We start from the raw sequence: 15,397 nt of genomic DNA, 5'->3' as shown, positions 1-15,397 counted from the left end.
GTCAGTGAGAAAGAGAAACCTGTAGATATTGTTTCAGATGCGGGTAGTACAACGAGCAACACACACACTTCAATTCCGGCAGTAGAGCCCCCCCCGCAGCAGAGCGATTGTGTGACGACTCAGCAGCATACTCGTAGGTCAAAGCGATATCATTCTCCCGTTCCTGTCAGGATTTCCAATAGATTCTCCCCACTCAGTGATGCACCCTGTGAGAAGCCTGTTGAAAACGCCCTGATTATAGGTGATTGTATTGTAAGGAACGAGTGTTTGACATCAAATCAAATTAACAAATGCTGGCTAATGCGAAACGTAGATTTTCTAAGATTGTTATTCATGTCGGCACTAACTGTACAGCTTTGCCAGTCGGAGATCACTAAAGATAATGTTAAAGAGGTGTGTGAACTTGCAAAAACGATGTCAGACACTGTAATATGCTCTGGCATCCTCCCTGCTTGTCGTGGTGATGTGGTTTATAGTAGGTTAGTGTTACTGAATGGCTGGATGTCTGACTGGTGTCCAGAGAAGAGCATAGGATTCGTAAAAACTCATAGGAGTTTTTGGGATAGACTTGACCTGCTAAAGAGAGATGGACTCCATCCCTCCAGGCAAGATACCACTCTTCCCTTTAATAATTTGGTTCATAGTCTTAATAGTGATAGTGTTTGACTAACTGGGGCCCAGGTCAGGAAGCAGACAGATTGGCTAATCCGAACATATGCTAGCTGCCTTGAGACGTCACACAGGTCACATAAACTACAACACACAGAGACATTGAAGAGACTGTGTCTTTTCCCCAAACTACCAAACACAAAACCCTCATTAAGTCATTTAGAAAGAAAAAGCCCCACCATAGTACAGAGACTGCACTTATCAGAGTTACAAATGACTTGCTCTTATCATCTGATCGCTGCTGCATTTCTCTTCTTTTCGATCTTAGAGCTGCCTTCGACACCATAGATCACAAAATTCTCTTGGATAGGCTTGGGAATTATATTGGCACTTGTGGACAGGCATTAGCTTCCTTAAGGTCCTATTTATCCAACCGCTACCACTTTGTTCATGTAAACGAGGAATTGTCAGTTCAAATTAAAGTATGGATTGCCACAGGAATAAGTTTTAGGGCCTCTGCTTTTCTCCTTATATATGCTTCCCCAGGGAAACATTCATGCAAGTGAATGTCCTCCATTTTTTGACGGTCCAAAATGCATATTTAGGGTGCATCAAAATAATCCACATGACTCCAAACGAATGATTATTTTGAGAAAAAAAGCAATACTTATATACTTTTTAACTACAAATGTTCGCTTCCGTACATCTCTGTGACATGCGCTCATGAGAGGGATGACATAAGCTCGTTGGTAAGGTCATGCGTCACGTGGAGGAGGAGTCAGGAAGCGCGTCATTGTTTACATTGTTTTTTTATTATTATTATTATTATTTGGAAATAATTTTTTATTTTATTTTATATTGTTTTGAAATTGTTTTGGACTGTTTTGGTTTGTGCAAGTTTCTCTTGTAAACAATGACGCGCTTCATGACCTGTGACTTTACCAACGAGCTTACGTCATCCCTCTTATGAGTGCAGGTCACAGAGATGTACGGAAGCGAACATTTGTAGTTAAAAAGTATATAAGTATTGTTTTGTTTATCAAAATATTCAATCGTTTGCATTCAGAAGAAATGTATTTGTCGACTGGAGTCGTGTGGATTATTGCGCCCTAAATATGCATTTTGGACTGTCAAAAAATGGAGTACATTCACTTGCATTTTTTAATAGAGGAGGCCAGAAATGAAATCCTAAAAGTCAGATACATCTTGGATGGCCTGAGGGTGAGTAAATTATCAGCAAATTTTCATTTTGGGTGAACTATTCCTTTAAGTCTATTGCTGATTCTTTATGGTGTGGTGTCTGACAGACAACAGATTGCTTTAATAAACTGTTGCAGAGGAAGAAACTGTTTGATGCCATGAACTACCCACAACCATCTTACAGTTATGCACATTTGAAGTGACTCCAAGCACTCTGGTTATATTGAAGCCCATCATTCTGCGCCCGGGTTGTGCATAAGCGGTGTTGCGCCCAATGTTGGAGTGTCTCTTAAAATATACCTCCTATTTATTTGTTGTGTATTTATCAGTTTTCCTATTGTAGGGCTGTTACAAAATAAGAACATTTGCAAATAACTGTAAAGCTGGTTAACCGAGATTTGTTTTCTTAGATGATAGTCGAACCGTCAAAAACTCACACCGTGGCAACCCTAGTTAAAGGTAGTGTTATATTTTCAAATATTTCTGTTTTATATGCCATTTTATTATACCCAGTGTTACCTGGAGCACTTTCTTTGTTCTTAAATATTTTGCTAGCAGAGGTGAACAATTGTAGTGATTAAATATTTTACTGTCATCAACAACAAAGCTGCACATGGATCTTTTTTGACGTTATGAGCATTGCTATAGTAACAAGTAATTTCTGAGTCAGAGGAAGTGAACAGCTCTAAGTAAAATCATGTTATCAAGAAGTTGTCATTTCATAAATACAGTGATTCAGCATTAAACTATAGTGGCACTAAAGCAGCACCTTCAATGACCATTTCTTCTCCTGCTGTGTTCTCAGATCCCAACACTGCCCCTGAGACGGAGTCAAAGGATGAAGAAGACGGCCATCTGAGGTGCAGAATCTCTTCTGAGGAGGAGGAAGAGGAGGAGGAAGAGCAGGTGTTTAAATCATTGAGCACTCTCACTCAACACAAGATTCATCAGTGTCACCTCACAGGTAAACAACAGCTACATTGAAAATATACTGTATATTCATATTGCACACACAACATAATGTTAATCTCCTTAGAACTGCAAGGTGGTCAGCTGAAATATGTGATAAGAAGTGAGAGATATTAAGATTTGTTTTTGACTTCAGGGTAACACATTTCACTTACATTGGCAGTGGTAGCAATGGTTCTTTGATCAACTGATACTTTTTGATAAACAATAATATTTTTTTTAATTTTTTTTTTATGTTGGCTGTTTTGTATCAGTCAGTTCTTTAACATACTTGATTTGAACGTTTTGAAGATCTCCTCTCACTGCTAAACTATTGCATTGACTGCTTATTCTTACCAGAGTCTTTGATTTTTCTAATTAAAATATATCAAATAAATTCAGTATATGTACACTGGCTGCCAAAAGTTTGGAATAATGTACAGATTTTACTGTTTTGGAAGGAAATTGGTACTTTAATTTACCAAAGTGGCATTCAACTGATCACAAAGTATAGTCATTACTGATGTAAAAAACAGCACCATCACTATTTGAAAAAAGTCATTTTTGATCAAATCTAGACAGGCCCCATCTCCAGCAGCCATCACTCCAACACCTTATGCTTGAGTAATCATGCTAAATTGCTCATTTGGTACTAGAAAATCACCTGCCATTATAATCAAACACAGTTGAAAGCTATTTGGTTCGTTAAATGAAGCTTAACATTGTCTTTGTGTTTCTTTTTATGTTGCCACAGTATGCAGTAGACTGGCATGTCTTAAGGTCAATATTAGGTCAAAAATGGCAAAAAAGAAACATCTTTCTCTAGAAACTCATCAGTCAATTGTTTTGAGGAATGAAGGCTATACAATGCTTGAAATTGCCAAAAAACTGAAGATTTCATACAAAGGTGTACACTACAGTCTTCAAAGACAAAGGACAACTGGCACTAATAAGGACAGAAAGAGATGTGGAAGACCAGATGTACAACTAAACAAGAGGATAAGTACATCAGAGTCTCTAGTTTGAGAAATAGACGCCTCACATGTCCTCAGCTGACAGCTTCATTGAATTCTACCCGCTCAACACCAGTTTCATGTACAACAGTAAAGAGAAGAATCGGGTGCAGGCCTTATGGGAAGAATTGCAAAGAAAAAGACACTTTTGAAGCAGAAACACAAAAAGAAAAGGTTAGAGTGGGCAAAGAAACACAGAAATTGGACAACAGATGATTGGAAAAGAGTGTTATGGATCTTAATCCCATTCAGCTTTTGTGGGATCAGCTGTGAGAAGTGCCCGACAAGACAGCCACATCTATGGCAAGCACTACAGGAAGCGTAGTGTGAAATGTCACCTGCGTATCTGGACAAACTGACAGTTAGAATACCAAGGATCTTTAAAGCTGTCATTGCTGCACGTGGAGGATTTTTTGATGAGAACTCTTTAAAGAAGTTCTGACATTTTTTTTTTTTTTCAAATTGTAATAGTAATTTTTCACGTTATTAATGTCCTGACTATACATTGTGATCAGTAGAATGCCACTTATAAAATAAAAGTACCAATTTCTGTCCATAAGAGCAAAATCTGTACATTATTCCAAACTTTTGGCCGCCAGTGTATATATTTTATTTTCTACTTTTTCATATATGAAAATATAATGAAAATAGTAGGGAAAAGGTCATATAACACAATATTATTATTTTTATTATTATCATAATGATAATTATGCAACATACACATGGAGCGAAAAAGAAGAAAAGCACATAAAAGAAACAGAATTTTTTTTCACCCCACTAACAGAGAAGAGTCCAAACTTTTCACATATGTGTATTCTGTGAGAGGCACCCTGAACCTCTAAACAAACAGAAAATCAGACCAACATGATCATACGAGAAGTCGGCATGTTGTTTCCAAGAGTTCTAGTATCCTAGTAGAATCAGCCACATTAAGCCGACTCATTGACAAGCGGCATCTCCTTTCAGACATTTTTGCATCAGTGTTTACCTTCCCTTGTGGCACGACCGGAAACATCTTGCATCAACAGCGCGCAAGACCCAGTTGAAACCAGGAAGTAATCACGTTCGCATAATCTGTGACGAGCATGATTCAGAGGTTGCATTTTCCCCTCTAACAACATGACACTTTTACTCCACTGATGGTTAGGTTTGTGGTGGGGAGGGGGGGTGTAGTTTATAAAATATACATTCCTTTTCACTGTATTACAGCCTATACAGCAGAAAACAACTCGCTTTTGGTGTCTCTTTGTGGACATTACACCTGGAAAATGCAGCTCACACACAAAACGCAGCTCACAGCTCACAGAAAAGTCAACCTACTGTTTCTGATTTCACTGTGAGATCAGTCTGATCAGGCACACACATAGACAGCTTTTCATTAATTTGTTCTTCAAAATATAACCAAGTGTGTTTCTTCAAGCATGCGTCTTTGTGTCTAAGCAACAGCATTTCATGTCACTCCGAGACATACAGGTCACAAAAAGTGGGCAGTGGTAGCTCAGCGGTTAAGGCTCTGGGTTACTGATCAGAAGGTCGGGGGTTCAAGCCCCAGCACCGCCAAGATGCCACTGTTGGGCCCTTGAGCAAGGCCCTTGACCCTATCTGCTCCAGGGGCGCCGTATCATGGCTGACCCTGCACTCTGACCCCAGCCTAGCTGGGATATGTGAAAAAGAAGAATTTCACTGTATATGTGCAAATGTATAATGTGTGATAAATAAAGAAAATTAATTAATTAATTAATTAAAGTACCCTCATTTAGCGGGTGTTAATTTAATACCCTGAAAATGATCTTCAGATAGGTGTGACATTAAAGCAATGCAGCAATATGGAGCTTTTGTTCACTGTATTCACAAATTTTCACACATTAATTTAGAGCAGTGTTCCCAAACTGGGGTTCGCCTACCCTGGGGGTACGTGAGGTGACGTTGGGGGTAATAATATATAATAAAGAAAGAAAGAATTCGTTTGAATTTCATCCCAGTCTAAAATAAGTCAAGTCATTTTTATTTGTATAGCGCTTTTCACAACACATCGTTTCAAAGCAGCTTTACAGGAAATCATGCATTAAAAAAAAAAAAAGAATTAGGTGGGGTCCATCCTAAGTCCAAGGTTCAGGCAGTGGCATATGAAGTATCCGATGTCTTACAGTTGGAGTTGGCATCAGTTTATTCTCTGAAGTCAAAAAACTGAAGTGATGTCTGGCTAGCACCGGCTGTAGTTTGTCATCATCTCTCAGCGACACGTAGCAGTGGAGTCCGACACCAAGCAGGAATGGAGCTGGATCTGGCAGGTTCTGGTAACCTCGGGATATGAAACAAATAAAATTATATTAGCGTATATGCCATTCAATTTTATGCTGAGTTATAGAGCATGATAAATGTTTGTGGTTCCGGCAGACCTAACTAAAGCAGCGTAATTGTGAGCTGATGGATAAATTAGGTGTTTGCCTGGCTAAACAGATGAGTCTTTAGTCTAGACTTAAACTGAGTGAGTGTGTCTGCATCCTGAACAGTGTTAGGGGACTATTCCACAGTTTAGGAGACAAATATGAAAAGGATCTACCGCCTTTTGTGGATTTTGATATTCTTGGAATTATTAACAATCCAGAATTTTGTGATCGTAATGAACATGACAGAATATAGTGTGTCAGAAGGTCACTTAAGTACTGTGGAGCTAGACCATTCAAAGCTTTGTATGTAGTTAACAGAAATGTACGAAATTTAACAGGTTGCCAATGTAACAACGATAAAATTGGACTAATATGATAATATTTCTTGGTTCTAGTCAGCACTCTGGCAGCTGCATTTTGATCTTGCTGGACATCCTCCTAGTAATGCATTACAGTAATCTAGTCTTGAGGTCATGAACGCATTAATACATTTTTCGGCATCAGCAACAGAGAGCATGTGTCGTAATTTAGCAATATTTCTCAGGTGGAAGAATTTGTCTGTTCTACAAACATTGGAAATTAGATTTTCAAAGGACAGATTGGTATCAAATATAACACCTGAGTTCTTTGGTGAAGAAGACGATGTAACAGTACATCCATCGAGAGTCAAATTATATTTTAGCGGCTTATTTTTAGAGATTTTTGGTCCAATCATTAGTACCTTCGTTTTGTCAGAATTGAGTAGAAGGAAATTTCTGGCCATCCAATCTTTGATTTCATTGATACACTCTGCTAATTTGGAGAATTGGGAATTTTAAGTTTTTTGAAATATAAAGTTGGGTATCACTGGCTCAACAGTGGAAACTTATTCCATGATTCCTGATTATATCTCCCAGGGGAAGCATGTATAAGTAGAAAATCAGAGGTCCTAAAACTGATTCCTGTGGCTAACCACTCCCTGTGACTTTTGTTTGATTTGACAATTCCTTGTTTACACATACAAAGTGGTAGCGGTCTGCTAAATAGGACCTAAACCATGCTATTGCAGGTCCACTAATGCCAACATAATTCTCCAGCATATTCAAAAGAATGTCATGATCTATCATGTCTAAGGCAGCACTAAGATCTAAAAGCACTAGAAGAGAAATGCAGCTGCGATCAGATGATAAGAGCAAGTCATTTGTAACTCTGATAAGTGCAGTCTCTGTACTGTGATGGGGCCTAAATCCTGACTGAAATTGTTCATATATTCCATTTCTCTGTAGAATTGAAAATAGTTGGGAGGACACTACCTTTTCTAGTATTTTCGACATAAATGGTAGATTTGTAATCTGTAATTAGCCAATTCTCTAGGATCAAGGTATGGCTGCTTAACACGCGGTTTGATAACTGCCATTTTAAAGTTTCTTGGGACATGTCCTAAGGATAGCGAGGAGTTAATATTAAGAAGAGGTTCTGAGATTACTGGGAATACCTCTTTTAAGAGCTTAATTTGGATCTAACATACATGTTGTGGCTTTTGATTTTTTGATACGTTTTGTTATCTCTTCATGACCTATGACAGCGAAGGATTGAAGTTACTCATGAGCAAAATTATGAGACGCTGTTTTCTGAGGTGCTGTGACAGTTGATTGCATAGTTCCAATTTTATTTCTGATTATTTCAATTTTATCAGTAAAGAAATTCATGAAGTCATTAATATTGTGCTGCAACGGAATATCTGGTTCAGTCGATGCTTTATTCCTAACCAGTTTAGCCACAGTACTGAATAAACACTTAGGATTGTTGTGGTTATTTTCTATGAGTTTGCTAGAATATGCTGACCTGTCTGTAGCAACAGACACTATCATTCCATGCACCGCGAAATACCTCTAATTTTGTATTCTTCCACTTGCACTCCATTTTCTGAGCTGCTCTCTTGAGAGCATGAGTGTGATCATTGTACCATAGTGTGGGGCTTTTTTCTTTAATTTTCTTTAATCGAAGGGGGTGACACTATCAAGAGTGCTAGAGAAGACTGTATTTATATTTTCTGTTATTTCATCAAGTTCTTCTAGAATCTAGACTTTTTGGCTTACTGAGTATGTGAGACAATTCTGGAAGATTATTAGTGAAGCTATCTTTTGTGGTTGAAAGAATAGTTCTACCTGAACGTTAGCGTGGTGTAGATTGAGTAACATTAGCTGATCACAACAAACAAGAGATGAGGTAATGATCTGAGATGTCATCGCTCTGCGGTACAATTTTTCTAGTATAAAAATCAACTCCATATGACTTTTATGAATTAAATCTAGTGTATGATTATGGCGATGAGTTGGTCCTGTCACATTTTGTCTGACTCCGAGACAGTTGAGAATATCAATAAATGTTAATCCCAATGTGTCATTTTCATTATCTATGTGAATGTTGAAGTCACCAACAATCAAAGCTCTATCTACATTAACTGCTAGATCAGATAGAAAATGTGCAAATTCACCAAGGAAACCAGAGTAAGGCCTGGGTGATCTATATACTGTAGCAAGAGCAAAAGACGACAGAGATTTTTTATTTATATCTGATGTTGTCATATTAAGCATTATTAGTTCAAAAGACTTGAACTTATATCCTGTCCTGTGAGTAACACCAAAAACTTCACTGTAAATTGTAGCAACACCTCCTCCTCGAACCTTCAGACAAGGCTGATGTTTATAACAATAACCTGGGGGAGTGGATTCATTTAAACTAATATATTCATCCGGTTTAAGCCAGGTTTCAGTCAAACAGAGCGCATCCAAACTATGATCTGTAATAATTTCATTTACAATTAGTGCTTTGGTAGAAAGAGATCTAATATTTAGTAGCCCTACCTTTTATATGATGTTTATCTTCATTTTTTTTATTTTTATTTATTTATTTATTGATTGATTGATTTTTCAAGTTTGACAATAATAACATTTTTTCTAAATTATTTAGTGAGGGGTTTGTGTTTGGTAGTTCGAGGAACAGACACAGTCTCTATGTGATATCTAGGTGATACAGTCTCTATGTGTTGTAGTTTATGTGACCAGTGTGACATCTCAAGTCAGCTAGCAGACGTTCGGATTAACCAGTTTGTCTGCTTCCTGACCTGGGCCCCAGTTAGTCAAATACTATCATTATTAAGACTATGAGGCAAATTAGTAGAGGGGAGAATGGCACCTTCCCTTTAGCAGGTTAGGTCTACCCCAAAAACTCTCTATAAATCTAAATCTATAAATCCTGTGCTATTCTCTGGACACCACTCAGACATCCAGCCGTTCATTGACAGTAATCTACTATAAACCTTGTCACCACGATGAGCAGGGAGGGGGAAAGAGCATATTACAGTGTCTGACATCGTTTTTGCAAGTTCGCTCTCCTCTTTAACAATATCTCTAGTGATCTCCGACTGGTGAAGCCAGACATCATTAGTGCCAACATGAATATAAATTTTAAAATAACATTCAAACCATGTACTTAAATTTCTCACTGTCAAAAAATTATTTGTGTGCCCTTTAGTGTAGAAAGATAAAGGGGTTATGACGTAATGCAGTTACGTCATAACTAGCACACCCATCTCATTAATCGGTAAGCCATTTATTCAAGATGTATATGATAAATAGAAGGTACAAAACATGTACAAATATAATTTTTTATTTTAATGAAATATGTTGATATTTTAGATATTTTCAAAATACCTTGTGTGAATGTTATCATGTGTTAGAGAGGAGGTATGCAAAAGGACGTTGAATGTTTGGAGGGGTACGCCACTGTAAAAAGTTTGGGAGCCACTGATTTAGAGGGAAGTACTTGAAAAAACCCAATCAGCTATATAAAATTTATGTGTTGAAGTTACAATATTTTCAATATTAATAGGGATATACTGTATGTTCACTGACAAAGTCATCACGAGAGCTGCGTTCACACAGTCAGTGTTTGGGAACGACAACCGTATTTACTAAAAGGCAACTCTCAAATTATCCTGTTCTTACAACAGATTACAGGAGAGGATCTTTCCTTTCCTAACATTTATTTTTTTTATTCCCCTTTCCACCCAATCAGAAGTTTTATCTCGCACATCAACATTTTTGCATAAACTGAGAGAGGTTTAAACTCTGAACATTAGTGATTGACAGCAAAACATGCAGTAAGTTGTACATACAGCGGCCTCAAATTGTATTTGGACACTTAAGCCACACTTGGAAATGTTTGAATGTCATTGCATTGTATAACAAATCATCAAACCAAGTGACATAGAGTATATTTGAAACTATAACAATAAATAAATGCATATGACAAACAGAAGTTTTTAAAATTTGAAATGACAGAACAATATAGTGTTGAAAAGAAGACATGCAGTATTGTGAAACTTTGTGTCTCATGACGTTAGTGTCTCATGTTGATAGTAAATAAACATGCTGAACTCCACCTGTGGTTAACTGTGTGAACTTGAGGGGAATTGACTTCATACATCCACTACAAATCACCAAAACAACAGTTGATTAAAAGACATCAAACAAATTATATGAAATCACATTTCTAATTAATTTTTGCAGAGATATTCAGATATTTATAAGTGTAACTTAAATGTCTGAATACTTTTTGGCACCACTGTATATCATACAACTATTTGCTGACCGTGGATCCGTTCACAGAGCACACAAAAAAGGAACTTACTCTCAAAATTTGGTTGTGAGTCCTGAAAATTTCAGGTAGTCACTTTGGGTACAGAAGCAGCTGTCACTCTTTTTTATAACCAAACTGCGTGTAAATGTTGTGTGAAGGGTGTGTGGAACAATTTTCTGAGATAAAACCTACTTATATGAGAGAATGAGACACAATGAGAGAGAGAGAGAGGCAGAGATGTGTCGTTTCATGTCAATCAATGTCTGCTGTTGTGTCAGACCATCTAGAAGAGCTTTAACACCCTCTTGTGCACTTAAACCATGACAACTGCAGTGCGTTATGGGAATGTGCAGATGGATCCGCCCGCATCCCTGATGTGATTGGGCTATTGATCGTGCTAATGCTGGATTGCAGAGAGAGAGAGAGCCCTTTTCCCACAGCGGGGATGCGGCAGATGCTCACACATGGCCACGGTGCAGCATCCCGGGGGAGGGTGGAATGGTAGGAGTGCTCTCCAGACAGGGCTGTTTACCTCTGAATGCTTTCAGCATTGGTAGGGTTCTGGCTCCGAGCCGACTAGGGATCAGGTTTCTGTGGCCGGTTACAGCCGATGTGCTCCTCAGGGAGGCTGGAATTGAAACAGCTCCACTCTCCACATAAATGCTTACTGATAAAGCAGCTCAAGGTTACTGGTATTTTATATTGTAATGCAAACTGTAACAAGACACTCACACAGGGTGAATATGATTTACAAATCACTCCTTTTTGTTTTTATTTGCATTTTTCATACTATCCCAACTTTTTTGGAATTGGGGTTGTATAAAGTGGACTTTTCATCTACTGGTGTATCTCCCAGGGTTAGGACCCAAGACGTTGCCCTTAAGCAGTAAGCTTAAGCATACTCTCCTTGAAAACTGTGCTGCTACTGGCTTTGGCTTCGGTCAGACATCGTTCAGTCAACAACACTTGCTTAGAGTTTGGATCAGGCTTGTCAAAAGCCGTTCTCAAGCCCAGAGAGGGGTGTGTGCCCAAAGTGCTGGCCACCCCCTTTAGGGCTCAGGTTGTCACCTTGCAGGCATTCTCTCCTCCTCCCATTGAGTTGGACGAGGCTAAGAGACTGCATATGCTCTGCCCAGTGAGGGCATTAGGCATGTACATTGACCGAACAAGTCAATTCAGGCTGTCTGAACAGCTCTTTGTTTGCTTTGGAGGCTGTCAAAGGGTTTGACCATCTCCAAGCAAAGACTTTCTCAATGGGTTGTGGATGCCATTGCGCTCACAAGGCATATAGTGTCCTATGGGTGTTAAAGCTCATTCGACCAGGAGCATGGCCTCCTCTTGGGCGTGGGCAAAGTGCATGTCCTTAGACAACATCTCTCTGGCTGCAGGCTGGGGAACCTTTGCCAGTTTTTTTTTTACTTGGATGCTTCCTCCCTGTTCCCAGATTTTGACTGCGAAGGAATGTTGATATATCAATGTTTCAATAACCTGCTAGGATAGTGTCATTGCTTATATTATTAGACAGGTCTCATGGCCATGTTGTCTTCTCTCTTCAGCACTATGTTTACGAAGTGTAGTTATTTTTATTGTTTCACTACCCCGTCCGCTAGTGTCATTGTATTACGTTCCCGGTCTATGAACTTTCTGTCTCTTCCCTTTCCACTGTGTGCGAAGAAAGTTTTCTGAACAATGTTTCACTACCTGGAATGGCTAGTGCCATTGTTAAACTATTACCATAACTGGTTTATTTGTTCTCCCTCTTCCATCCTATTTTTCATTGCAAAGGAGGAAACACAAGTGTATTCATAGGAAAGGGAAAACGAGCATCAGCTGGCGATGATTAACTCATGAGTGGCGTGAATGAGCGTTCCCAAGAAAATGCTAATCACACCACTCACATTTTAAAGGAAACACTAGGAAATACATAAACACATACACACAGAAAAACCCCAGGCAGACTCACCAGAACCATGACAAAACATCAGCTGCCCCCTAACCCACTCAAATAAATAAGTAAATACTGTATGTAGCAACTAACAAATAAGTAGCTGACTGCTTTGAAGCTATTAAGGAAATAAATGTTTTTAATAATATTACTATCAAGTGATAGGCCTGTTATTTAATTTCTATTATAAATTAACTATACATTTTACAGAATTTATCTGCCACAAAACAATGGCGTGACATTAAACAAATAGGGTGGCTTTAGATTGAACAAATATTTTCATACTATGGCTGTCAATCGATAATTACACATTTTTTTTATTGTTTTATTTTTTATTATTAAATGAAAGGGATAGTTCACCCAATCATTACTCACCCTCATACCATCCCAGATGTGTATGACTTTCTTCTGCAGAACACAAAACAAAGATTTTTAGAAGAATATCTCAGCTATGTAGGTCCTCACAATGCAAGTGAATGGTGACCAGATTTTCAAGCTCCAAAAATCCCAAAGGCAGCATAACAGTAATCCATATATCCATATATGTCTTCTGAAGCAATGCAATCACTTTGGGTGAGATACAGATCAATATTTCAATCTTTTTTTTTTTTTTTTTTACTATAATTTCAGAATGTGAAAGTGGAGATTTATAATAAAATCTAATCTAATCACCAACGATTCAATGTCATCAATTCAACGCGTAAGTATCGATGTATATTTTTTTTAAGATGCAACTTTTTGACATTCTCATGCCAGCCACATCCTTACGCATTTCCGTCAGGCGATGCAGCAAACTTATGATATTCATCTTGTTTAATAAGCGCTAAAGATGCTTCTCATGTCATGTGGGACACGTGTACGAGTAATTGAACCCTGAAGCTGTGCTCTGCTCTATCCATGCTTGCCCGTCAACAGCAGAGCGGCTCACAAGCGTGATTAAATCGGTCTTCCCTCAAAATGTATTTTTCTGTATTATATTTTTTTGTGGATGTCTCAATCTGAATACTGGATTTGCACTTTTCAGAGAGATGAATAAAATATTCAAACTATATTTTGGTTGTATCTGTGAGATAAGAAGTGTAATTGATTGTGTAAAATAGGCACATAATATCAAAATATCGATTGCAGGCCCTGAATCGAATCGAATGAAAATCACATTGCAAAAGACTTTGAGGTATCAGCAAACATCGGATCGCTGGCTAAGAGAATTGATTCAAGATTGTATTGTGATGAAACTTGCAATTTACACCCCTTCTAAATACACAGATTTAACCACTGGAGTTGTATGGATTACTTTTATGCTTCATTTATGTGTTGTTGTTTTTTTGGAGCTACAAAGGTCTGGTCACCATTCACTTGCATTGTATGGACCTACAGAGCTGAAATATTCTTCAAAAAAATGTTCGTTTGTATTCAATAGAAGAAAGAATGTCATACACAACTGGGATGGCATGAGGGGTGAGTAAATGATGAGATTTTACTTTTTTTTTCTTTTTTCATATAATTAAAATGCATTACATTTTTGTGGGTGATGAGTAAAGTATTGACAAGACAATACAAAAAGTGGCTTTAGATGCAGCAAATTGTTTATTTGCCTATTATTGAACGTAAGCCTAACGTTGGCCTGCAATCCATTTGGCAATAGATAGTATACAGATTTTGTCACATCAAGCGCAGTAGTCATATTGTAGGGAAACAGATTCTACGAATCACAGAAGGTCTACAAAGTTAGCCAGAATGAATAGAAAAAAAAAAACTTTCAGCCAGGTGTTATTCTGATCAAGTCTTTTAAAATAATATATATGATATATTTCCTCTGGAGTAATACAGATGATTGATAGCCAGCTAAAGACTAAAGTGAAGTCTAATGGCACGCCAATGTCTACCTGGCTGTTTCTCCCATTTGTATGTGTTTTTCTGTTGCCGTCTTGACCCTTTTAGTAAAATTGTTTTATCTCTTGTACACCTGTGTAAATGCTGAATGACAATAAATAAAATGTTGACCTTACAACCCAAGCATTCTGTAGGCTACTTTGTTTGCATAAAGCAGTCAGGACTCAGGACAGTTAGCATCAGCATGCAAACTTGCTTTCATATTTTGTGTGTTGGCTCTTATTGATTGAATACACTGATATTATTAAGTGTTTGACTGTGTCTCATGTATTACATTTATTTTTAAGTAGAAGTACAAAACTTGGCTGTGAATCCTGTCTGGAGTAAACACTTTCAATCATTGTAAATGCAGCAGGTATCAGTGAAGACAGAGCTATGAAACTATGAATAATGGGAATAAAGAGACCTTCCTGATTTTAAGAACATGATATGCTATGAATGTGTAAAATTACAAGAAAAGTAAAGATTACACAAGAAACCTGTTTAACAGTTTTATTTCTCATGTTTTTTTAACATGGTTAATGAAGTGAGCTAACAGAGTTAAATCTATACACAATAAAACCGTTAACAGCACATTAACAATGGAGGGGAATCCCATGGCTGGCGTTGAAACTGATAAACAAATAAAAGTGATATTCAATAGAAATATTTGACCATTATTTTGAGCTTAAGGACTTCAGGTTAACAAATACATAGACCAGACACAGTAATAAGTTTTATGTCTTTATCTGAAGAGAGTAGCATTTGCATATATAAAGTTTGCCCACATCTTCAAG

The 15,397-nt window shown here is 37.7% G+C and overlaps 1 protein-coding gene across 3 annotated transcripts in view; it reads left to right on the top strand.

The window, feature by feature from the left end:
* LOC127442853 (zinc finger protein 521-like) overlaps nucleotides 1-15,397 on the top strand; it is a 263,975-nt gene that overhangs the window by 53,647 nt on the left and 194,931 nt on the right. For all 3 annotated transcript variants that reach the window (XR_007897530.1, XM_051701091.1, XM_051701090.1), the window contains one exon: nucleotides 2,615-2,773. Coding sequence is in view for 1 of the 3 variants with exons in the window: in XM_051701090.1 (XP_051557050.1) it covers nucleotides 2,615-2,773 (159 nt within the window). In the remaining 2 variants the exon portion in view is untranslated. The remainder of the gene's footprint in view (nucleotides 1-2,614; nucleotides 2,774-15,397) is intronic.

Source organism: Myxocyprinus asiaticus, chromosome 6 (genome assembly GCF_019703515.2).
Source record: "Myxocyprinus asiaticus isolate MX2 ecotype Aquarium Trade chromosome 6, UBuf_Myxa_2, whole genome shotgun sequence".
NCBI classification, from domain to species: domain Eukaryota; kingdom Metazoa; phylum Chordata; class Actinopteri; order Cypriniformes; family Catostomidae; genus Myxocyprinus; species Myxocyprinus asiaticus.
Note: the sequence above shows the minus strand (reverse complement) of the source record. Positions and strands in the feature narration are given on the sequence as shown.